This window comes from Anolis sagrei, chromosome 2 (genome assembly GCF_037176765.1).
Source record: "Anolis sagrei isolate rAnoSag1 chromosome 2, rAnoSag1.mat, whole genome shotgun sequence".
Lineage (NCBI taxonomy): Eukaryota > Metazoa > Chordata > Lepidosauria > Squamata > Dactyloidae > Anolis > Anolis sagrei.
The window spans coordinates 267,462,706-267,489,705 of NC_090022.1; the positions used below are offsets into that span (position 1 = coordinate 267,462,706).

The window sequence follows — 27,000 nt, forward strand, 5'->3', positions numbered from 1 at the left end:
GGCATCTTATATAGGACTCTTGTCTAAAAGGAGCAAGTTTGACATACCACTCCAGTTAATTCATTTGTTATTTGCTGCCAAGTCAGTTTCGAGTTATGGCAGCCCTATGAATGAGACTTCCAAAAGCCCCAAACATCAACAGCCCTACTCAGGTCTTGTAAATTCAAGGCTGTGCCTTCTCTGATTTAACCTTCTGGATTGTTCGGCTGCTTTCAACACTATCATCATTTCAATAAAAAATATTCTTTTCAGCTTTTCTCATAGTTCAGCTTTCAAAACACAGACAGAAATAATAAATACAATGCCTGAATCTTCAATAAAAGTCTATCTGACATGGGAGACCCTACCAAAAGCACTGCTACCAGCAGCAAAACTTCAGGAGCAAGTAATCCCATCACTCAGGAAACGCAGTACCACTGTGAGACAGATTCCAGATATTCTTACCTCAAAAACTGCATAATTATTCTGACACTGTTTTGAAAGATTCGCCCTATAACGATTAATACAGAACCACTGCTTCTTAGAACTATCTCAAAACAAAGTACCATTATAACTATTCTTTCTTTTCAGCCCACGCCCATGCAGCTTGAATCACAAATGAAACATTATATATATATATATATATATATATATATATATATATATAGCACAAAGATAGTATTTTAGTATTTTCCTCTATACTATAGAGCACATACCTCCATGTAACTATTACATAAGCTTCAAACATGAATGCAAGCCATATCTTTTCAAAATTTATACTGCTCAATCGTAATGCTTCAAGACCTTCTTTCTGTATACATTTTTATTTTATATTGTTTTCTAATTGCATTTGAATTCTGCCTTAAGGGATCAATTTAAATGTATGCCAGAAACTGAAAAATAAAATATATTAATAATGGGCATAATCTATTTACTATTATAAAGCAAACTTGTGTGAGTAGCTTCAAAGAGTTTTAAAATAATAAGACATTTGAGCAACTCAAATTTATCTTCACAGTTTCTTGTTAAGAATTTTAAAAATTCTTTAATTGCTTCTGCTTATTTTGCATTGCAGAGCATCTAAATTTGGATCTAATTTTCCAGGAGGGTTTCTGTTTATAAGCTGGACCTTTATGGTTACACAATGAAAGAAAGAGTTGCCAAGCACTTTCCTGGGATTTCAATATGATTTTCAAATATTTTACTTTGACACTGCATGTGCAACTTGCTAGAAGGAGCCCTAATTTTATGAAATGCAGCTGAGTCTTCTCTTTCAATATTGTAAAAGTAATTAAATAGCAGAGATGTGTGTTGAAGAGCAAGAGACAAAGACCTCTTGACTTTGGAGCTCTTAGCTTGTGGCCTTGCTTGATTATGGCTAGCTACACAGAAGGGGCTTTAGGGACTAGAAAAGCCATGTCAGTTTGAGGTACCAGGACAGAAAGTAGTAAACGGAGCTGCTCATAGCATTGCCCCATGGAGTACTGTAACCTCCACTGTACAGCAACTAGTACCAGGACCTTCACAGTGAGGCTAGGAACTTTCTACATATGCTCAACCTAATGCATCTGGAAACGAGCAACAGGAAATCACAGGAAGTGTACAGGGTACAAATGGAGGCTTTCCAAGTGCTAGCTTCTTCTTAGCTGTGACTCTGAGACAGTCCAGAGAGCAAGTAGTGACACCCTGACTGACGAAGTATTAGCCTATACCTTTTGCCAAAGAACATCCAGCTGACATCTGGAGCCTGTCTTATCTGCCACTGGAATCTTAATTAACCAGATTGTACAGGTTAATTATAAAGAGAATGAGGCTATACTTATTACTGTGTTTAGAGGCAGGGGGACATGAATAGACCAAATGAGGGAAAGGTTATTATGCATATTCTGCCTGTGTGTATGCCCGTGTGCATGTGCCTTCAAGCAACCTGTCAATTTATAGTAATCCCATAAATTTCATAAGATTTTCTTAGGCAAGGAATATTCAGAAGTGTTTTTGTGAAGTCCTTCCAATATATAGCCTACAGGGCCTGGCATTCATTGGTGACCTCCCATCCAAATGCTAATTAGGGCTGATCCTGTTTAGCTTCCAATATTACATGACAAAATCTGGGGCTTTAAATGTATTTTACTGTCTACTTCTAACTGCCTTGTCAGTTTGCTCTTAGGTCTAGTAGCACTGTTGCTTAATACTCTCTCCTACCTGTGCCCTCCTATACGTTCAATGCAACAGCAGCATAGATTTCAGTCCCACTGAATGTCAGCTTCAGGAAGTGGCCCCATGGAGCGGCGGGAAGGCAGGAGTTGCTTTTGTCACAACGAGTTCCATCTCTATTTCTAAATTTCCTGACCATTCCAGGGTTTGAGCAGACTAGATGTTAGTTTCTCTCTTATTAGAGCTGGAAGATATCATTTAGGATCTATGTTGGCAACACCCATAATTACAGAACAGGAAAAAGCATTATTTCCATGGCAAGGCTGTCAAATCCAACTTGCCTCTGGTCTCCATGACCATCACAATAACTATGTCGTTGTTCCAACATAGCATCTGCTCAACAAATGTATCAATTCAGAAAACATTGGATTGATTTGATTTTGTCATTCTGGCAGGGGGCATAACAATCTGAAAATAGAAGTCCGTTTGTTATATCAAGGGCAAAATACTCTCCTCCAAAGACATATGCCTCTGTCGTTAGGAAGACAATTATCTCATGGAGTTCCAAAATATGTCATCTACTGCCCAGATTCGAAATTCATATTCATATTCAAATTGTGCTCTACTTTGGCAGAACTGGAACTATGGCTTCTTTGCAATTATGCCATGTGTTTTCTCCCTCCAATCAGGCATAATCCACATTAGAATGCAATACCTGATTTCAGGGTCATGGAGTGAACTTCACAACATAGCCATCTTGATTGACTATGATATACCACCAATTTGTTACAACATGTTCCTATTGTTGTTGTTCATTCATTCAGTTGTTTCTGACTCTTCGTGACCTCATGGACCAGTCCACGCCAGAGTTCCCTGTCGGCCGTCACCATCCCCAGCTCCTTCAAGGATGTCATCCATCCATCTTGTCCTTGGTCGGCCCCTCTTCCTTTTTCCTTCCATTTCCCCCAGCATCATTGTCTTCTCCAAGCTTTCCTGTCTCCTCATGATGTGGCCAAAGTACTTCATATTTGCCTCTACTATCATTCCCTCCAATGAGCAGTTGGGCTTTATTTTCTGAAGTATAGACTGGTTGGATCTTCTCACGGTCCAAGGCACTCTCAGAACTTTCCTCCAATACCACAGTTCAAAAGCATCTATCTTCCTTCGCTCAGCCTACCCTATGGTCCAGCTCTCACATCCACAGGTGATTATGGGAAATGCCATTGCTTTAACTATGCGGATCTTCGTTGCCAGTGTGATGTCTCTACTCTTCACTATTTTAACAAGATTGGTCATTGCTCTCCTCCCAAGAAGTAAGCATCTCTGATCTACTGGCAGGAGACCATGTGAGTTGCTCCCACAGTAGGAAATCTGATAGGAACCAGTATTCCTAATAAGCAACCATTCTTGAAGAACCGCTGTGTGGCACAGACTCTTACTTTATATGTTACCTCAATTTTCTGAGTCCTGGAAAAGGCATCACCTGATTTGGTGTTAAACAATCACTTCTCCTTCAAATGAGACCTTAAATATGTAAACTGGCATTTCTGAAACCAGAGCAGCAAAGACAAGAACAGTGTTGCCAAAAGAAAAAGAAAAAAGAAAGAAACACCCATCACCTTGGAACCACAATAGACCCTCTGGCAAGGAGGCAGTATGAAGCATTTCTCATAAGTTTCCTTTTATTCTCACGTAAGAAATAATGGAAGTCTTCTGCAAGTGGTTTATATTATCCAGTAATTGCTTCAATGTTAGAAGTAATTACAACAGTAATTACTTACCCTAATTGCTACTACAGAGCTTGATTTCTGAACTAATAGAAAGAAGGTCCATTTATTCCTGGCGGCCAGGTAAAATGTGCAACCTAGGAGATCATTTAGTACATCTTTAATACCTGCATATCCATGGGGATGTAGTAACTGATACTTCTCCATAACCTTATAATGCCCTTCTATGACAGCAGACAAAAAAGATTTGAAATGCTCAACAGTGTAAATCTTCTTAAGATAATCCCATTTATCCACTCAAGATATTCTTCAAATATATGATCTTCCTTCAAGAACTGATATCAAGGTAACATCTTGCAGCAGTAAATTGCTGCCAGGTCAGATTCCATAGATATATTAGAAACGTGATTTGGAACACAACAATCTTGATAAAACAGCCTCCTGCTGAGGCCTGAGATAACAGAAGCCAAACAGAATCATGAAATGAGCAAATAATGAAAAAAAAAGATTTCCATAATGTCGGTTTTCTCTCTAATTAATATAGCTTTCTTGCTGTTAGGGCAGTAATCCTACAATGTGTTCCCATACACAGATTTCTACAGTGGAGCGCATTTACAATTTCTAGAGTTGTAGATACCTTGCTACAGAAAACTGAGGAAACTGTGAAGAAGAATAAAAAGCACACAACAGATGTGGATTTTCTTTTCAATAGAAAGGATATTGTTATTCCTGCCATCTCCCATTCCTACTTCTTACTGAAAAAGATTACACAGCTGACCAGCAGCAAATCATTTCACACTCACATATTTCCTATCATTTCAAGTACCCACAAACATTGCAACATAAGACATTTTTATACTATTTTTGACAAGTAGTAATGCTGAAAGTTACAATGTGAATCCATTTGTTTTCTCTCTTGAAAATACAATGGGTTTAGTAGATATCAAAGTTATGACCTTGAAGATACTGGCCACGTTGTCATTGTGTCATTATAGCAAAAGGCTATAAGAAAAAAACAACCACTTTTGTTTTACCATGTATTGTGTGGTTTTGTATCTTCAAGTCGCCTGTCAACATATGGTTACCTCATGAATTTCATAAGGTTTTCTAAGGAAAGGAATGCTCACAGATGGCTTTTCTTCCTCTAAAATATACTCTACAGCACCTGGCATTCACTGGTGCCCCCCATTCAAGTGTTAACCAGGGCTGACTCTCTGTAGCTTCCAAGATCAGCCAGGATACAGTACCTTTAAATATTTAAGCCCTCCAAATATTACCAGTAAAAAATAAGCAACTGGGCCCACCATACAAGGAAGCCTGAGTGATTTCCAGAATTTAATATAAAGCCATTACTGATGTCATTATCTACTTTATTTATAGTCACCTTTCTTTCCAAGACAGGACTCAGGGCAGCTCACAATAATAATAAATAAAAGACTGTAATTAAAACAGAATTGGGTTTCAAGAACCATTAAAACACTTTGACACATACTTTGAACACATCTATTTTGTTATTATTTTTCATTGAATTTACATCCCACCTTTCTCCCAAACTGAGACTCAATGGCTGGCTGGTTATAGTGAAGTTGTCATAGTTAGTTCTATGCTTTCCTTAATTAGACTTAGGGTGCCTTTGCAAAATAGAATAAATGCAATTTGATAGCTCTTTAACTGTCATGATTCAATATCCTTGAATCCTGGAATTTGGAGCAACTGGCAAGAAGGCAACTATGAGGAGAGTTCTGACAGACTGTGTTTCAATACCTAGCACACAACAACATCTGCATCATTTGAACCACCAGTAGGAGCCTGGGCGAACTTCCTCTGTACTGTCCCTTGCAATATTGGGGGGGGGGGGGCTCTCAAACCAAAATTGTGGAAAGCATTAGGTTCAACGCTCTAGCTTGTCTTCCCTCCAACATGCTGTCATGCTGTCATCCACTAGTGATGAGACTTAACTTCAAAAATATTTTTTAAAGATAGCTCATAGAAGGGAGGGATAATGAAATTATTCATTCTGCATTTACAAACAATCCAAAATAGTGTGTATCTAACTAGCGGTTACGTAGTTCTAAAGATGGGATCACACAAAGAAATACAAATTCTGACTGTTTCCATGAACCTTCAGAGTTGTATAACATGATACAGAACTGCATACTGTTTATACAGCAGCCAGTTGCCTAAAGTAATTATTATTATTATTATTATTATTATTATTATTATTATCATTATACTTTATTTATACTCCACCACCATCTTCCCAAAGGGACTTGGGGCGGCCCACAGAAGCACTCAAAAGTGCAACACAGAGAATACAACAAGTTTATAAACAACTAGCTGTGCCCTGCCACGCGTTGCTGTGGCCTATAGTAAAACTTATCAAAGTTGAGGTAGATATCTGGACTATTATGAAAGAGAGGTACCTACCTATGCCTTCTCCCTTGTTTTGCTGTTTTGTGAGTGTGTTGTTGTGTTGTTTTTCATTTTGAGTAGATATGTTTGTACCTTGTGGGTTGTGTTATGGGCATGGGAATTTTGGCTAAGTTTCGTTGGGTTTTTTTGAGTTTTGTTGTTTTGCCGTTTTGTGAGTGTGTTGTTGTGTTGTTTTTCATTTTGAGTAGATATGTTTGTACCTTGTGAGTTGTGTTATGGGCATGGGAATTTTGGCTAAGTTTCGTTGGGGTTTTTTGAGTTTTGTTGTTTTGCCGTTTTGTGAGTGTGTTGTTGTGTTGTTTTTCATTTTGAGTAGATATGTTTGTACCTTGTGGGTTGTGTTATGGGCATGGGAATTTTGGTTAAGTTTCGTTGGGGGGTTTTAGAGTTTTGCTGTCCCGTTGAACCAACCTAACAGATTTATATATATAGATAACACAACAACAATAACAAATTATATAAATATAATAAAACCCTACTAGTTAAAAATTCAATAAAATGCAACAATAGCTGCAGATATAAAAACTGTCATTGATATCAGTTCCATAATGTGCTAGGTGAAAGAATAACTAAGTCTTTTCTGATAATAATTATTTTATTATGTGTGCAATTGCAATGGATATCATTTACAAATACAGTGTTCCAGAAAACCATTATCTCTGCTAACTTAATTCAACTTTTTCTCTCTTTTTTCCCCTCCAGAACAGGTGCCTGAAAGTCAAGAACACTAAAATGTTGTGCAGGTTTTTGGTACTACCGTTTCTTTTTTATCATTTTTTTGTCAATTGTATACAAACTAACCTATTTGTGCAATATTATCTTCTGTAGAAGAAATACCATGCCATTTGTTGGGGAACACAAGAAGGAGATGGTGCTGCTCTATCCTTGTTATATTTTTGGTAATTGTATGGGCAGAGAGGCATTTGGTCTGAATCAGCATGGCTCTTCATATGTTCATTGCTCATGTGAAAGAAACAAGCAAGAAAAGACTACCATGCAGAGCCAGAGGGACAGATAGGAAAAGCTATCTGTCCTTCTGCCTAAGAACCTTTTTGCAAAGACTGCATCACTGTCTTCCTTGACAGCCATTATTTCTGGGATATCCAAACAGTGAATTTTTCTTCTCTAAGATTCCTTTGATTCATCGTTTTGGTAACATTTTCATGAAACTATGGTTATGGGGATCATGTTTCCTACCTGCTTACTGTTCATTTGTTTTTCTGGATAGTTGTGTGAAAAGATAATTAATCCAAAGTTCAACAAGTGCATTCAACAGAAATTAATGTTAAAGGTATTTGTTTAAATATGCACAACCCATTTAGTAGCACTAGCTTTAAAAAATTAAGAATTCACTGTTGGTACCTGTTCTAATGTAAGTCTAAAGGAACAACAGAGGTGTATTTAAACAAAGTGAAATGCTAATATGAAATACATAACAACTTTAAGAAAAGCCAAGAATTCATTCCCTTGTTTAATATATTTCAGTTTGCCTTAAGTTCACTCACTTTTGTAGCCGCTGGTTCTGCTAGCCTCTGACGATGCCGGGCTGAGCTGAAATGGCTCTTCTGAGGTGTCCCTTCCTAACAGTGAACAGAACATAGCAAAGGAGAAGGGGGAAATGCAAAAAGGGGGGTGATGAAACATGGGAGGGAATGGAATGGGAAATGATTGGGGAAGGGAGAGGGACAGTATTTAACTATAAAGTATATTTCCATTGTGTTTCTAAAAATTCAATTAAGCAATCAAGAAATATGAATGCCAGAGAACTATATGAAATAAGTAGCGCTATGCAGTAAGTTGTTACTATAGATTCAATCCATGTATCTAGTGATTACTATGGGTACAATCGTACAGATTCACTATGTACATAGATATATTGTTATGTGTAAGCACCTGCTTCACCCATTGAAACTAGCAGCCCAGATTAATTTTCACTACAGGGTGGAATGTAAATTACAGTTTTTGTAACTGATGTACCTGCCACCCCATAGTAATATTACAACATATAGACATACACTAAATTATTACTGTGTTAAAGTAATAATAAGTTAAAGTTAAAGACAATGCATATTTCAGAAAGTAGTGAAAATCTTCTCAGACATCTTCAAACAAGTCTTATTCAACTATTCAAACTATATCCTTAACATAATTAATGTAGTAAAACTTCTAGTTTGTAGCAGAGAGCTATTTAAGAAAATAACTAGTTGCACACTGTTACAAAGTTCCTATGTAGAACTATACAAAGTAACAAATTCCTCATGAACTATCTTTTGACAGGCACAACTGTTGTGACTCACAGCAATTTGGAAACTAGAGTTGTTTTTCAATCATCAGCTTCCGTTTCTAACACAACCTCCTATCTCACCCATTGTTGCTGCTGCAGCCACTGTTGCTGTCCCTTCCTTGGCTGACGAGGACCTGGGCTTACACTCTTGTTCTGGCTTCTTCTCTAGCTCTGGTGTTGTGCTTCTCATGTCTAGCTCCCAAATTGCCAATGATTCCAGGAGCTGGATAGAGGGGTGTGCCACTGCTGCCAGAGTTTGGGAAGAAACCCGAGCAAGAGTATTTTCCAGCCAAGATAATCAGTAATGGACTGGATGAGGACAAACAAATTGAGACTTAATCCAGATAAGACAGAGGTTAGAAGGCAATCCAGGGAGTAAGGATTCAGCCTGTGCTAGATGAGGTTACACTCCTCCTGAAGACACAGGTTTGCAGTTTGGGTGTACTCCTAGACCCAGCATTAACCTGGGGGGGGGGGGGCGGTTTCTGCAGTGGTGTGTGCTAATCATGCCTGTTCCTTGAGATACTGAATCTGATCATTTTTTATTAAAGCAGCCTTTAAAACAATAGCATTTTTAAGAACAAGCCAGGGTATTCTGCATGGTGTTTTAATTGTTTTTGTTTTGTTTTGTTTGTTTTTTTGCTTGTTTAATATGTTTGATATGTTTTTAACAGATTTGTTTTAATCACTGTGTTTAATTATATTTTAATATTTACATCTTGTAAGTTTAAAATAGTCTTATTTTTAATGTTGTGAGCCACAAGAGAGAAAAGTGGGGTAGAAATATAATAATAATAATAATAATAATAATAATAATAATAATAACTGGTGAATCAGGAGGCGACAAGCTCAAAGGGGGAAGTGATTTTTCCACTTGCTTATTGATGATTAAACCACCCCCTCTGCACTCTTTCCAGCCCAGACATGAAAGAGCTTAGCTCATCCTGGTTGTTGTATAGAGTATGTATATGAACTGTAGACTGTTGTGATTAGGATCTTTTTGGTAGTTCTCCGACTGCTAAAGAGACTCTTACTAGCCATTACGTTGTAAAGCTAACAGCAGAGGACACAGGGTACTCCTTGCCTTATTTGTGTACCTAAGTGTGTAGCCTGATTTACTGTATATCCGGCATATAAGACGACTGGGCATATAAGACGACCCCAACTTTTCCAGTTAAAATATAGAGTTTGGGATATACTCGCTGTATAAGACAACTCCTCTTCCAACACACACCAAATAAAAATTTAAAAAGCATCAGATTTGATTTCAATATGGTAATTTTCTTATAACTGCACCTCCTTCTCTGCCTCTCAGATCTTGCACCTGCACCACTTCACTGCAGTCTTCAGGAGCGAGATCTGAGAGGCAGAGGAGGAGGTACGGTAATAGGATACAAGGGTGGGCCAGACAGGTAAAAGTGTTTTTTTTTTCTGGGCCCAGAGCACTCTATCTCTTTTTTCCATATACTGGGCGCCCCGGACATCTGCAGCTTGCTCCGCCCTTCACTTACACCTTCCCAGTGAGGCGCCCCTTCACCTCACCATCGGGACCACATTAATTTCACAAATCCTAATGAATGGATTTTCTTCTACCGTACTTGTACAGCATCGCCCTTAATGCTTTCATACAATCACTGCATACAGCAGGGACGCGGCCATTGCTATTTTTTGAGCTCCCCCCACCATATGCATCAACCACAGATTCTTCAATCCGGATTGGAAGTTTCAGCACCCGCTCTATAAGACGACTCCCGGCGTATAAGACAACCCCTGACTTTTGAGAAGATTTGGTTAGGTTAAAAAGCAGTCTTATATGGCAGGAAATATGGTAATTTTACTGAAGTGAAAGTTCCTTTGCAGACCAATGTTAGAAGGAAGAAATTATTTTCCAAACTATAATAGCTCTCTCATACTTTTTTCTTGACTCAATTAAGGTCTTATTTATTTATTTATTTATTTATTATCCCCAAAGGAGGCTCAAAGCAGCTTGACATAAAAGCACTGGTATCCAATTTAAAATATACAAAAATTAAAACAGAATTAAATACAAACAGTATTTAAAAATTCAGCTAAAATCCATCAAACCTATTCAAAGTTAAAATCATAATACAATTGTCAAGAACTACTTCCTTTCCAAAAATGACCTGCCCTCTTGTGTCTTTTAGCACTATATAAGAGAAGAATTTAGGGGGGGGGGGGAGGAATGACAGTACTATCTCTTATATGCAAGACCTCTACCATCATTTGTGCAGTATTGCTCTCCAGGGTGGGTTAAACACATCTTTTGCAATGTAGCTGTCCTAATGGGTCTCATGAAAGAAGAAAGTATCCACTGTAAATGTTTTACTGTTTTTATTATATGCCACTTATTTATGGAGTCCATTAATACTGAGTGATATCACCTTCAAACTATCTAGGTTTCTAAAGTGTTACCACAAGTTCAGTATTAGTACAGCATACCAAAAAATGAAATGATCATGGCATTTGCTAGTTAAATTATTTTAGCATTTAAAAACATTCAGCAACCAGAAAGTCATTCAACAATCAGGAAACCAACATAACCTAAATACAATGGGCATACCAACAAAGGGCTGGGAATACTTCCTTTCCATATCCAGGCAGGGGAAGAATGAGACATACTCTTACAGTTAGGTTGTCCACAGCTTCCCACTCTTCTCACAAACAAAGCTCTTGCTGATATATTACCCAATAATGTATCATGTCTGTCGAAATGTCAATAGTGCTAAGGCTGACTGGAGAGATGGGAAAAGGGCAAGCACCTCTGTTACATCTCTGCTCCCCTCTTGTTCTCTGTGTTAATGATTACAATGTCACTGCTTGATAGAGACTGTGTTGCAGTCTGAGTTGGCATTTGGCAGATTACTTTGAGCATCCTTTGGTTCATTTGTGATTATTCCTGTCCTCTTGGAACTCAGATGTGCACATCTATCCAAACTTCAGAAATGTATGATCTCATTAAGGTGATAAGAGCCTCTTCTCCATTGTATACCATGACTTTACACAGAAAACCCTATCTATATTGAACCCCACTTACACATAGAAAACCCCATCTTTTTTTAGGAACACAGTAAATAATATTAACATTTTTCATTTGCAAAGTGCCTCCAGAAACATTCTGGAATTTAAAGCATATGTAATCAATTAAATTTAAATTATTTACAGCTTGTGAGATTTGAACTTTGAGAGGATATCTTGCAAGGAGGACTACCACATATCAACTAAGGCCAGATCTATTTGTGGCCTAAGAATCCAAGACTCATGCATGTCAGAGAGAGACCTATTTCAGTTATCCATGAAATAAGCAGCATAACCTTGTCATTGTGTTCCTCATTTTTCATGGCTGTTTGGTGGGGGGGGGGGGGGTCATTTGTTAGGATCTGCACTTTTTTATGCTCTTCCAAAGCACATTAAGCTCTTGTCTTTTACCACTCTATTCAGAGAAGGGGGTGGTTCCTTGTTTAAGAATAATTAAGGCACAGCACTTACACTGACCCATGAGTCAACAAATTTTTGGGAGATTTTTTTACTAAAGTTTCTAGACATATACATATACATACATAAAATATATAATAACACAAATGTGTTTTTATCTATTTTACTTGTATTTTGTGTAATTTATTCTTCATTAATATGTAAATGAGTACATCCATGAAGAGCATACTTCAGCAAATGGCTGGATTATTGAGAGAAAATGGAAAGCATAGTTGGAAAATGCACCGCTTAAAATCTTGGTAAAACATCCAGGGTAGTGTCCTCATGGTGTTACAATTGTTCACTATTTGGTGTTCAAGAAAAAAAAACCTTAAAACAAGTTATAATATCATCTTGTTTTGTGTATTCCGCTAATTAAGTAATAATCTAAAATTCAGACCAACTATTGCAATTTCTACTATTTAACACCTGAATCCTATGTTAGCATAAAAGTTGACCACACTAGTTCTTTTATTTTCTTGATTTTCCTGCAGACAGGAAGGAGAAGCTCTAAACCACCTGTGTTTTAATCCCTCTTTTCTGGGGCCAAGACATCCTTAGATCCAAGACATTCTAGCAGGGCAGCTTCAATCATTCAGTGGCACAGAGGATTGAACAAGCTACATGCACAAAGCACAAATTCAAAAATAAATGTCAGAGCTAGCAGTTGTCTTTTTACCATCAGTTTTGTTTTGTTCATTACTGCAAAACCTATGACCTTCTTACTGTTGCCATCTCTTTTACCTCCACTAGTGGCATAAATATGCTAGCGAAGGCAACAGTACTCCAATTTAAGATTTCTATCCTACTTCTTTTAAACTACGATTAAAAGAATACTTTAACACACTGTAAAATAAGATACAGTGAAACACAGTAAGGTATTACATAAGGTCACATCATTATGATGGGAAGAATCATCTACACTAAGTAGAATGTCCTTTGCCTGGCCATTTGCTTTCCAGGTATAGGCTTACTTGACAGCAATGTCTGTGCCTCAGAAGCCCTACAGAGCTCAGTTTCAGATTATCTGAAGGACCATATTGTCCCATATTCCCTCTGCTCCACCACAGGTAAATCTAGTGTGAACATGGAAAACAGCTTTCTCAGTAGGAAGATTCTACGGAAAAGGTTCTGGAGCTCTCTTTCAAGAGATGTTAGATTGACACCATCCTTACTGTCTTTCTGACTTTGGGAGACTGATTGCGCAAGGAGAAAAGGTATTCCGTAACATTCTGGATTTTCTATTTGTTGTTTTCCTTTTAATCATTCATAATTTATTAGGTTCTAATTGTTTGATGGATAACTTCATTTTGAACTTTTATATGTTGTGTGTTTTATATGTTGTGTGTTTTAGTTGTGTTTGTTAAAATAGCTTTAAGCTTTCTTGAATCCCAAACTGAGAAAATGACACAATGATGATGATGAACATGAATATGATGACAATGCTAGTTTTCCTACAATGCCCCAGAGCAGATATAAAGTTCAATTCCGGATAGCAACATCTTGTAAATCAATAATGGGACAAGGGAGGCTGGCCCATGGTCTTCATGCAGACACCTCTGATCTGTTACATGGTCTTCCAAATCCCACTCCTGGCTCCACAATGCCCACAAAGAGCAAACAAAGTTGCTACTGCATTTCAGTATCAATGTTCCCTTAGCTATACAGTATGGCCCTCAAATCCAAGAGTAATACATTCCTAGATTTCACGGGGATATGCAAAACCACGGAAACCCTATCGATATGAAGGACTTCAAGCCCAATAATACCACAGAGTTGTACTTAAGAAACTATAGAAAATCCCTAAAGAGGACTTAGTTTGTTAGGTGTTGATTAATGAAACTGTGGATACCGGTCTTGAAGATATGGGGATCATACTGTATTATCAAAATCCAGTGGCAAAGTGAGACTAAGGAAAACATTTCCTCCCAGTCATGAAACTAGCAAGCTTAATAGTTATAATAAACCTTATACCACATTTCAACCTGGCAGAGTGAATTTGAACTCTAGATAGGTTGGTTTGGCCGGACTTCATTTATTATCTAGTGCAAAATGTATTTTGATAAATTCATTTTATAAATACACCATGTTGAGTTATAAAAAGTATCATTACTTTCATTTATTACCAATACAGTTGTAACATTGTACATATAAAAAAGATGTAAAACTGCAACATAAAATGATTCCATGCTCATTTTTTAAAAACAGAAAGCTAAGGCATTAAAAACTTTTATGTGGAAAAAAGAAACTATCCCAAATGCCTCTCCCACTTCACATACATGTAAAACAGTAGCAGAGGCTTTCCCCTCGACATGCCAAGGGATCCTCATCTACCCACAAATTCATGAAAAAAACTAGAAATAATTTCCCTGAAGAAGAGAAGCCACTGCTAAACATAAGAGATTACTAGTAGCATAAGCCTCCATTAATTCAATCAGTCTGATAGAAACCACAGATTCAGTTTAGATTTTGATTGCATGGTTAATATAAAGGTATTCTTAAAGAGAAATGCAGAATTTGTTTTTTCAAAACATACAAAAGGAATTGTTGGAGGCTTTCATGGCCAAAATCACTGGGTTGTTGTAGGTTTTTCGGGCTATATGTCCATGGGCATTTTCTCCTGACGTTTCACCTGCATCTATGGCAAGCATCCTCAGAGGGAAGAGTGGTTGGCCACTCTTCCTTCTTCCTTCCATTTTCCCCAGCATCATTGTCTTCTCCAAGCTTCCCTGTCTTCTCATGATGTGGCCAAAATACGTCATCTTTGCCTCTAATATCCTTCCCTCCAAAGAGTAATCAGGCTTTATATCCTGAAGTATGGACTGGTTGGATCTTCTCACAGTCCAAGGCACTCGCAGAACTTTCCTCCAATGCCACAGTTCAAAAGTATCTATCTTCCTTCGCTCAGCCTTCCCTATGGTCCAGTTCTCACATCCGTAGGTTATTATGGGGGTATACCATTGCTTTTACTGTGTGGATCTTCGTTGCCAGTGGGATGTCTCTACTCTTCACTATTTTATCGAGATTGGTCATTGCTCTCCTTCCAAGAAGTAAGCGTCTCCTGATTTCCTGGCTGCAGTTTCCATCTGCAGTAATCTTTGGACCTAGAAATACAAAGTCTGTCACGACCTCCATGTTTTCTCCCTCTATTAGCCAGTTATCAATCAAACCCATGATCTTGGGTTTTTTTATGTTTAACTGAAACCCAGCTTTTGCCTTTCTTCTTTCACCTTGATTAGAAGGCTCCTCAGCTCCTCCTCGCTTTCTACCATCAAAGTGGTATTATCTGCATATCTAAGATTGTTAATGTTTCATCCAGCAATTTTAACTTCAGCCTTGGATTCGTCAAGCCCAGCACATTGCATGATGTGTTCTGCATACACTGAATAGGTTGGGGGAGAGTATACAACCCTGCCGTACACCTTTCCCAATCTTTAACAAGTCTGTTGTTCCATGGTCAGTTCTTACTGTTGCTCCTTGGTCCTTATACAGATTCCTCAGGAGAGAGACAAGGTGATTTGGTATCCCCATACCACCAAGAACTTGCCACAATTTATTATCATCTACTCAGTCAAAGACTTTTGAATAGTCAATAAAACAGAAATAGATGTTTTTCTGAAACTCCCTACCTTTCTCCATTATCCAGTTCCTCTGCTTTTTCTAAATCCAGCTTGTACATCTGGCACATACATGCACTGTATATGCTATATATAATATAATATATACACATTTCTTGGGGCTCCACAGGAAACTTTTGCTTTAAAAAGGGCTCCACGGCTTAAAAAGTTTGAGAATCCCTGATCTACACTATTGTGTGATTGCATCAATGTTACTAAACTGACTCTGTATCAAATAAAGCAAGCAACAAACTACTCTTTTTGCCTGAGATCTGCTCAGCAAGAATGTCAAATATATAGAAAATAACACTTTTTTTCAAAAAAAAGTAGCTTCAGCAAAAGAGCCAGCTTGATGTAATGCTTTGAGCACTAAGATATGATTTGGAAATAGACTTTGAATCCCTACCCAGCCATGGAAAACCCTGGGTGACCTTGGGCAAATCATACATTCTCAGCCTCCAAAGAAGGTGAAAGCAAACCCATTCTGAACAAATCTTGCAGGGTAACCCCCATGATAGGGTTGCCTTAGGGTTGCCATAAGTCAGAAATGATTTGAAAGCACACAGCAACAACACAATGCAACACAATAGTATACACTCGCTCCAGGATCTTTATAGACTTTACAAAAGACATTTTCCATACTGTAATTCATTTACTATTTAATCAATCTGCTTAGATGTGGAACAGCTCAAAAGAAATTACTTCACAATAAAATGCATTTCCCAAAGGTCATTTTATTAGTGAGACAGATAATTGGCATTGCTGCAATCTAACTAGGGTGTTGTACAATGAGAAGTGGGATACTTTATTTTTCAAATGGAAGCATCCCTTGAGTCATGAAAGAAATGTGTACCAGAAGTTAAAATATAGCTGTGGACTGATGACCAAACACTCATTCTAAGTCATGTTTTGAATAAAAATATACAGTACATTATAGAAAACTTCCCAAAAGGAGCAGAAGGAAAATTATAATTTAAATTTTAATGTTTTCATGCAGTTGAATAAGAGCTATAATTTTATTCTGTTGTCAAACAACCTAAAAGTCTTAAACAAAAGGTAGGAACTACAACAGTTACTTTTACCTTTGCCAAATCTAATTAGAAAACTTAATGAACCAGATAATTTAGTCAATTTTTAAAATGCTGCTTTCAAGAAAGCCATTCCAGAAGCATCATTTGAAGAAAATCAATGAACATGCATACATATCAAACAAAAAAATGGAATTTTAAGCAATATATTTGTGGCCTTGGAAAATACATTTAACTATATACAGAAAACTAGAATAATTATGTTTAGTGTGCCTTCAAAAGTGCAATGGAATTAGATTCAAACCAAGCACAGATTCCTCTATAGAGACATATTGCTCGCTAAAGGATTTGACATGAAGGAACATTAGGTTTATGCTTTCCTTTCAAACAGAACACCAACCAGTCAGCTCTGTAACATATTGTGAACATTATCAAGAAATGTTGGTGCAATTATCAAAAGACATTAATGAGAAGTACTATACAGGCTGCAGACATTTAGTCTGGCTGAATGCCAAATACCCCAGCTATTAGCATAGCACTCCCCCCACAGAACTACAGAAAGACTGACCCCATGAGAAACAGTATTAACCCTTTCCTGAAGCTTAATAGCTTTAATGATAGCCTGTTATAGATAGGCAGCCTCTGAGATGGCCTGGCAGCAAATATAAGACAAAATAACCATACTACTATCTTGTTATGACACAGAAGTGACAACTAATAAGACACTGAGAGTTAAAGGAAATATAATAGACAAATTTTTAAGATGCTCAAACTTCCAAATACGAAAAACATGTAAAAGAAATCTAACTTTCTTCCTTGCAAGTAAACCTGTCTATGCAAAATACAATATGCCTTCCATATTAGCTGAGGACACATTCCAGAACTTACTGTGGAAATGGGAAACTGTGGATAATGAACCATTCTGAAATGAATGTCTTACTGAAGAACCTAGAAAATTTCTAAAGCAGTCTCCTCTTTAGAAAATTGCTATGTCCTCCAGCAAGTTTCTAGTAAGTTCCAGAGATAGTACATCATAGAATGACCTGGTGAATGTAGAAAATACTTAGAAAGGATGTGTTTTGCGGGATAGCACTGCTGTGCAACTACAAGAATCATATTATGATTGTTTACTACTCTATTCAACATCAGAAAGTCATTTTGCCATGGTACCACACTCTGCCCCCAAGACTTATAGTTCACCAGAATAAATGTATGATTTTTCCTTTTTTAAACCTTTTCCAGACTTTAACAAGTTCAAGGCATCGGGAGACCAGAAGTGGCCCAGCAGCTCTTTCCCTCCTCTAAATACTCTATCATATCTAACCCTTTAATAAATTGTACCTATTTTCATGATTGTTAGTGTCACTTGTATCTTTCAGCTGTATATTTTATCTATTTCTTATATAAATAGTAGACGGAATCATAGAATCATAGAATCAAAGGGTTGGAAGAGACCTCATGGGCCATCCAGTCCAACCCCCTGCCAAGAAGCAGGAATATTGCATTCAAATCACCCCTGACAGATGGCCATCCAGCCTCTGTTTAAAAGCTTCCAAAGAAGGAGCCTCCACCACACTCCGGGGCAGAGAGTTCCACTGCTGAACGGCTCTCACAGTCAGGAAGTTCTTCCTCATGTTCAGATGGAATCTCCTCTCTTGTAGTTTGAAGCCATTGTTCTGCGTCCTAGTCTCCAGGGAAGCAGAAAACAAGCTTGCTCCCTCCTCCCTGTGGCTTCCTCTCACATATTTATACATGGCTATCATATCCCCTCTCAGCCTTCTCTTCTTCAGGCTAAACATGCCCAGCTCCTTAAGCTGCTCCTCATAGGGCTTGTTCTCCAGACCTTTTATCATTTTAGTTGCTCTCCTCTGGACACATTCCAGCTTGTCAATATCTCTCTTGAATTGTGGTGCCCAGAACTGGACACAATATTCCAGATGTGGTCTAACCAAAACAGAATAGAGGGGTAGCAATTACTTCCCTAGATCTAGACACTATGCTCCTATTGATGCAGGCCAAAATCCCATTGGCTTTTTTTGCCGCCACATCACATTGTTGGCTCATGTTTAACTTGTTGTCCATGAGGACTCCAAGATCTTTTTCACACGTACTGCTCTCGAGCCAGGCATCCCCCATTCTGTATCTTTGCATTTCGTTTTTCCTGCCAAAGTGGAGTATCTTGCATTAGTCACTGTTGAACTTCATTTTGTTAGTTTTGGCCCATCTCTCTAATCTGTCAAGATCGTTTTGAATCCTGCTCCTGTCCTCTGGAGTATTGGCTATCCCTCCCAATTTGGTGTCGTCTGCAAACCTGATGATCCTGCCTTCTAACCCTTCATCTAAGTCATTAATAAAGATGTTGAACAGGACCGGGCCCAGGACGGAACCCTGCGGCACTCCGTTCGTCACTTCTTTCCAGGATGAAGAGGAAGCATTGGTGAGCACCCTCTGGGTTCTTCCATTTAACCAATTACAGATCCACCTCACCGTAGTTTTGCCTAGCCCACATTGGACTAGTTTCCTTGCCAGAAGGTCATGGGGGACCTTGTCGAAGGCCTTACTGAAATCCAGGTACGCTACATCCACGGCATTTCCCGCATCTACCCAGCTTGTAACTCTATCGAAAAAAGAGATCAGATTAGTCTGGCATGACTTGTTTTTGATAAATCCATTTTGACTATTAGCAATGACCGCATTTGTTTCTAAGTGTTTGCAGACCACTTCCTTAACAATCTTTTCCAGAATCTTGCCTGGTATTGACGTGAGGCTGACCGGACGGTAGTTGTTTGGGTCATCCTTTTTTCCCTTCTTGAAGATTGGGACCACATTGGCCCTCCTCCAATCTGCTGGAACTTCTCCTGTTCTCCAAGAACTCTCAAAGATGGTTGCCAATGGTTCCGAAATGACTTCCGGTAGTTCCTTCAATACTCTTGGGTGTAGTTGATCTGGCCCTGGGGACTTGAACTCATTTAGAGCGGCCAGGTATTACTGTACGACTTGTTTCCCAATTTGGAGTTGGATGTCCTCAAATCCCTCATCCACTCCGTCTTGCTGAGGTTGAAGATGACTTTCTTTTTGTGGGAAGACCGAGGCAAAGAAGGTATTTAGTAGTTCTGCCTTTTCCCTATCCCCTGTCAGCATTGCCCCATCTTCTCCTCGAAGAGGCCCTATCGCCTCCTTGTTTTTCCTTTTTCTACTGACATAAGAAAAGAATCCCTTTTTATTATTTTTAATATCCCTGGCAAGCCTGAGCTCATTTTGTGCTTTAGCCTTGCGGACCTTTTCCCTACAGCTGTTGGCTATTTGTTTGAATTCTTCTTTGGTGATTTCTCCCTTTATCCAGTTCTTGTGCATGTCTCTTTTGTGTCTCAGCACAGTTAGAAGTTCTTTGGACATCCATTCTGGCTTCTTTGCACTTGTCCTATTTTTTCTTTTTGTTGGCACGGTTTGCAACTGCGCCTTGAGTATTTCACTCTTGAGAAACTTCCATCCATCCATAACTCCCTTGTCTTTTAGTATCAGTGTCCACGGAATGCTGCTCAGTGTTTCCTTCATTTTTTGGAAATCAGCTCTCCTAAAGTCCAAAATGCGGGTTTGACTTGTCTTAGTTTCGGCCTTTCTTTGTACCTCAAATTGCAGGAGCACATGGTCACTTGCCCCTAAGGATCCTACCACTTCAACCACATCGATCAGGTCCTCCACATTTGTTAGGATGAGATCAAGAGTAGCCAATCCCCTTGTTGCCTCTTCTACCTTCTGGACCATGAAATTGTCTGCAAGGCAAGCAAGGAATTTGTTGGACTTTGTACTCTTGGCCGAGTTTGTTTTCCAGCAAATATCGGGATAGTTGAAATCGCCCATGACTACTACATCTCTTCTCTGTGCCTGTTTGGTCAACTGTTGGCAGAAGACTTCATCAAGTTCTTCCTCCTGGCTTGGAGGTCTGTAGTAGACTTTTACAACAAATTCTTTTTGAGTCCCAGTTCCCTTGATTCTTATCCAGATGCTTTCAAGCTGGTTTCCCGGATTGCTGTCATGCATTTCTTCTGCAGCATAAGAGTTTTTGACATATAAGGCTACTCCGCCTCCTCTCCCCTTTGTTCGGTTTCGCCCTCGATGTCTACATTCCAGCGATAGGAGTCCTCCCACCAGGTTTCAGTGATGCCTATGATATCATATTTGTGGTGTTGTGCTAAAAGTTGGAATTCATCATGTTTATTTCCCATGCTCTGTGCATTAGTGTAAAGACATGTGAGCCCCTGAGATCTTCCCCTGAGCTGTTTAATTGGGATTATTGTGCTTTCGGTACTTGGTCCTTTTTGTGTTTGTGCAGCCCTCCGTTTAGCCTTCTGGCGGTTCCCTGACATTGTGGGTAAAGTAGTGTTCGCAAGACTGTTGTCCCCCTCCCCCGGTGGGCCTAGTTTAAAGTGCGCCTAATGAGGTTTGCGAGTCTGTGAGCAAAAAGGTGTTTTCCTACTTGTGTGAGATGCACCCCATCCCTTGCCAGTAGGCCATCCTCCTGGAAAAGCAGGCCATGGTCAAGGAAGCCAAAGTGTTCCTCCTGACACCATTTTCTAAGCCAGTCATTGACCTGTACTGGAGCATTGAAGCGCACCCAAATACCTGGGAGTCACTCTGGACTGTGCTCTGACCTACAAGAAGCGCTGCCTGAATATCAAGCAAAAAGTGGGCGCTAGAAACAATATCATACGAAAGCTGACTGGCACAACCTGGGGATCACAACCAGACACAGTAAAAACATCTGCCCTTGCGCTATGTTACTCTGCTGCTGAGTTTGCATGCCCAGTGTGGAACACATCTCACCACTCTAAAACAGTAGATGCGTCTCTTAATGAGACACGCCACATTATCATGGGGTGTCTGCGCCCTACACCACTGGAGAAATTACACTGTTTAGCCGGTATTGCACCACCTGATATCCGCCGGGAAGTAGCAGCCAATAGTGAAATGACCAAGGCAGTGACATCTCCAGCCCACCCCCTGTTTGGGTATCAGCCAGCACATCAATGACTTAAATCAAGAAATAGTTTTCTAAGATCTAAAGAGACACTCGCTTGAACACCTCAGCAAGCAAGAGTTCAAAAGTGGCAGGCTAAAACCCAGAACCCCAATCAATGGCTGATACCAAATGAGAGACTCCCCCCTGGGCACACAGAAGACTGGACAACTTGGAAGGCGCTGAACAGACTGTGCTCTGGCACCACGAGATGAAGAGCCCACCTTAAGATATGGGGCTACAAAGTTGAATCCACAACATGCGAGTGTGGAGAAAAGCAAACTACAGACCACCTGCTGCAATGCAACCTGAGCCCTGCCAAATGCACAATGGAGGACCTTCTTATAGTAATACCAGAGGCACTCCAAGTGGCCAGCTACTGGTCAAAGGACATTTAATCAACTATCGAGCTTGCAAATTTTGTGTTTTGTTTGTTTGTTTGTTAAAAATGCAATACAACTGTTTGGTTTGCTCCTGACATGATAAATAAATAAATATATAAATAGTATATAGGCTGCTTTATAAAATGTATCAAAGATGTAGCTCAGAGACAAGACAACCTGCCATGACCCTGAGAAACAATCCTCTGGGAACCAAAAGGCTGAACAAACCCCTCTGGCCATTCCCCAAGCCAGGTAATAATTTTGTTAATTGTTTATGTATATGCAAAGATAGGTAGCTTCCCGTGCCAGCCCAGATAAGCTCACGACTGTTTGTGTAGCCATATGGTTCATCCAAGGCAGAGAGATTGCTGCCCATGCTTATGTCCTTGTAGTGTTGGCTCAGATCAGAATCCAATGGTAACAGTTAAAGTGGCCAGATTTTGTGCCCCAGCGCTTGCTTGTTGGCAAAAAATTGATATCATAAACTTAAGGGAATTTTAACCTGTATTTAATAGTATTTGTTTTTGTATGAATTTGATATTGATATTGTTTGTTCGGTTCTACTTGTTTTGTCTGATCTGTTGATCATAATACATTTCATTCATTCCTGCCCATGGAAATAGAGCCTTAGAGTATGTGCATTTATTAACTCTTTTTATTGTCAGTCAAGCCCTTCGTTGTCCAAGATCGTCATCTTTGTCCCAGGAGTCTTGCACCTTTGTTTCCTGAAACTCCTATCTTTGTTCAACACAAAACTGGATAGTTAAGCTAATCAAAAGCTCATTAACATTTCCTTGACATCTCTCTGGATTACGCTTCCTCCCAGGGGGGCACTGCACCAACTCACCTGGCCAATCCTCAGCCATCATTTTTCCTGCCAAGGGAATCCCTGCCTGGAGACAATGACGTCAGTGGAGCTACCAGCCAATCAGAGGCAGGAGTGGGAGGTTTGAATAGCTGTCAAACTGTATAAGATGTCTTGCTTTCCTCTGTGTGTTACGCTTGTACTTTTGAAGCATCTTGCTTGTACTTGCACTCCTTTTGGTTAAATTGTATTACATCTATGTGGCTTGTCTTCAACTTGGTGAGTTATTTTTCTTTTCTGGCCCTTTTCTTTTAGCATATATTTGCCAGGCACGGATTCTCTTATTCATGGTCCTAGCTAACCATAACAATTTCCTATCAGTTTATTCAAAGTTGCTTTTCTAGTGATTTGGCTTTTTAAAATACACTATTTTTTCTTATTTTTAAAGGCAGAGAGCTCACATTATGGAAAATTAATGTATTTCATCAACAATTAATTAGGTCAGCCTTCAGTTAATGTGTGTGTAAAAATCAGTATGACTGTAGCTGAACCCTAGCCACATATCATAGGGAAAATAAGATTCTTGATTCCTTCAAAAAGTGGGGCAAGGGGCCAGGGGAAATAGTACTGCTAAAAATTGTTGGATGTTCGTGACATACAGATGTTTCATCTAAAAGTTCTAACATCAGTCAGAATTAAGAATCTGTATGGGAATGACTTTTTTGTTATCACTTAAACATTACGACAACAATGCAACAGCTTCATCTGTTCCAGAACAGCACCCAGTGAAACTTATAAATATTAAGAGTATTACTGAAGTTAAGCCAATGCAAAAAAAATCCACAACTAAATGAAAAAGGCCATGTGAGATACAGCTATGAAAAGTGTCCACATCTCCCTTTTAAAAAGTGTTTTAAATACTATTTTAATACATCAAAAACTTTAGTGATTCTCTTGTGAATGAAAAATACTCTATCTTCACCAGCTTTTTAGAAGTCGAATAAGCACTTTTTTCTTTTATCATAATTTCTTCTCCACAATTCTGTTACTACAATAAATACCATTAATTCTCAATGCCAAATTAAAACAAAAGGAACAATTGCATACAGTGTCTGGAATTTTCTCTTATCTCACTTCCTCAGATATAAAACATGTTTTTAAATAATACATATAGTAACTGAATGGCCCATGTGCATATTTCAAGTGCCTTGCAAAAAAAAATTGCTATAAGCAACAGGATGTAAAGCTTCCTTTCCCACACGGGTGTGCATTTTCAGGACTAGACATTTTAAACTATGCTAGGATCCAAACAAGGATGTTATTTACAACTACTTTTTATATCTTTGTGGCAGAATAAGCATTTTTTATTTAATTCAAATGCTGCTAGCAACAAATATATTTCCACAATTATTCTCTCTGTATGTGCATGGGAATCCTGACACAATCCAGATTACTTCACAATTATAGATCTCCACACGCAATTGCTAGTTTCTTTGTTGTGTTCGCTGTTGTAGTTTACACAGTTCTATGGACATCATATTAATTGGCTCAAGTCAACTTCAAATTAAGGTGATTCTATTAATAAGAGTCCTCCAAAACACCAACAGTCCTGTCTAGATCCTGCAAAGTCAGGGCTGTGGATTCCTTGATTAAGTCTACCCATATGTGATGCAGTTTTCCCCTTCTCATATTGTCTCTTACTTTACTAAGCATGATCAACTTTTCTAATGAAGCCTGTCATCTCACAATATTGTTAGTATGACAGTCTAGGGCTAGATCTACGCTGTCCTATATCCCAAGATCTGATCCCAGATTATCTGCTTTGAATTGGATAATATGAGTTTACATTGTCAAATAATCTGGGATAAGAAGATAATCTGAGATCAGATTGTGGGATATAGGAAAGTGGAGATCCAGCCTCACTTTGGTCATTCTGGCTTCTAAGGAGATTGAAGGCTCGATTTGCTTCATTCCTTTCTCTTTGGGGTAGTCTGTGGTATATCCCTAAGTTTTAGGGCAAGATCCTAGCACAGACCTAGATGCCATCTCTGCTCACACATCTCAGGTAACATAATTATAGGACCTAATCACATCACCCTCAACATCTAGAGTACTTCATTGCTCATTGTCTAATGCCATCTTTTGTCAACAATGCCCTTCAAAACAGTCTCTGTGCAAAAGGAAACATGGACATACAACCAGACATAAGAAATAGAAATTCACAAAAAAAAATGCAGAACACTTAATTCTGGCTGGACCTTCCACTTCAAAATACCAGTTCTTGAATTGAAAAGATCTTTAAATTGAGATATTTTTTTTGTTATAGTAATTGTACATAATTTCTGTAATTGGGGAAACTTCAGGAGTTCCTTTCTCCCTCATTTATACAGCTATTGGGATTAAACTTGTACACTGGTAGAACACATTTACCACTTTTAGCTCACCAAATTTCAGAATGTTTCACTTATCCACTGATTTTGGGGAAATTTTTAAAGTTTTTATAAACGACATTTTAAAAAGAAATACAAGAGCTATCGCCTTGGATTTTCTATCCAATAACACAAGATAACAGGGGATCATTCCCCCCAACTTTCAGAAATATTCATACATCTACTGATTTTAGGGGATTTTTGCTAAAGTTTTGACAATTTAAAAAAAAAGTTATCTCACTGAATGTCTCTCATATTAACCAATAGAATCCAAAACCAATTCTACATTTTCATCAAATCCTAGAGTTGGAGGAGACCTGTAAAGACCATCTAGTCCAACCCATTTCTTCCAAGCAGAAGGGCACCAACCAAACTCTCCTGACTGATGGCCACCCAGCCTCTAAACCAGGGGTCCTCAAAGTTCATTTACCCGGCCCTCGCTCCAGGTCAACCTAAGTCTGAAATGAGTTGAAAGGACACAACAACAACAACAACAACAACAACAACAACAACAACAACCCTATCTCATCAGCCAAAAGCAAGTCCACACTTTCCATTGAAAGACTAATAAGTTTATATTTGTTTAAAACAATACAATAATTGTATTGTCGAAGGATTTCATGGCTGGAATCACTAGGTTCTTGTGGGTTTTTTCGGGCTATAGAGCTATGTTCTAGAGGCATTTCTCCTGACGTTTCGCCTGCATCTATGGCAAGCATCCTCAGAGGTAGTGAGGTCACTACCTCTGAGGATGCTTGCCATAGATGCAGGCGAAACGTCAGGAGAAATGCCTCTAGAACATGGCTCTATAGCCCGAAAAAACCCACAAGAACCTAATACAATAATTAAAATGAAGAACAATTTTAAGTGTTTTTGCACTACAAATAAGCTATGTGCAGTGTGCACAGGAATTCATTCTTCTTCTTTTTTCAAATTATAATCCGGCCCTCCAACAGTTTGAAGGACTGTAATCTGGCCCTCTGTTTAAAATATTTGAGGACCCCTGCTCTAAACTAATTGATATGCTTCCCCTATTGAGTTCGAAGGGACTCCAAGTGGATCACCGAGATTTACTTACTATTAATATTAGTCAGTCTCAGTCCTCCTCTTTGCAAACGGAGGGAAAAACCTCTCCCCTCTCCTGATTGGGGTTTTCCTGATGCAAGCAGAATTCTCAGAAATGTAGTTTAGGGCAGGGTCTTTTGCATTCACTGCCATAGGGCTCCCTGCCTTCCCAAACTACATTTCCCAGATTTCTGTGCTTCCTTTCACAGCGAATACTACTCCCTGCTTTCCATCTCCTAATGGTGAGATGCCATTCATTTACAAACAAATGAGTCTTTTGGCTTGGCTTTGCTTGCCATGAAAATGAAGCTGACTTTGAGAGGGAGCCTTCTAAGATTTACAAAATACAAATGAAAATGGATTGGGAAAGTTTAGATTCTTAAGTTTTAGGTGCAGACCATGCCTACATGTCAGAAATCACTTCAGAAGTACAGATTTTACAAATTTTAATCCAATTTAAGAAACTTTAGAAACTTTTGCACCAGCCTAGAAATAGCATCACCATCATCTTGGAAATGAGAGATCTAACTCTTTGCAAATTTTATTCTGACTTTAGAAACTTTCAAAACTTTTGCAGCAGCCTAGAA

The 27,000-nt window shown here is 38.7% G+C and overlaps 1 protein-coding gene across 7 annotated transcripts in view; it reads right to left on the minus strand.

The window, feature by feature from the left end:
• MAST4 (microtubule associated serine/threonine kinase family member 4) overlaps nt 1-27,000 on the minus strand; it is a 254,427-nt gene that overhangs the window by 152,815 nt on the left and 74,612 nt on the right. For 3 of the 7 annotated variants that reach the window (XM_060761580.2, XM_060761579.2, XM_060761585.2), the window contains one exon: nt 7,799-7,873. The exons of the other annotated variants lie outside the window; for them this stretch is intronic. In XM_060761580.2, coding sequence (XP_060617563.2) covers nt 7,799-7,873 — 75 coding nt within the window. The remainder of the gene's footprint in view (nt 1-7,798; nt 7,874-27,000) is intronic. 7 annotated transcript variants of the gene reach the window in all.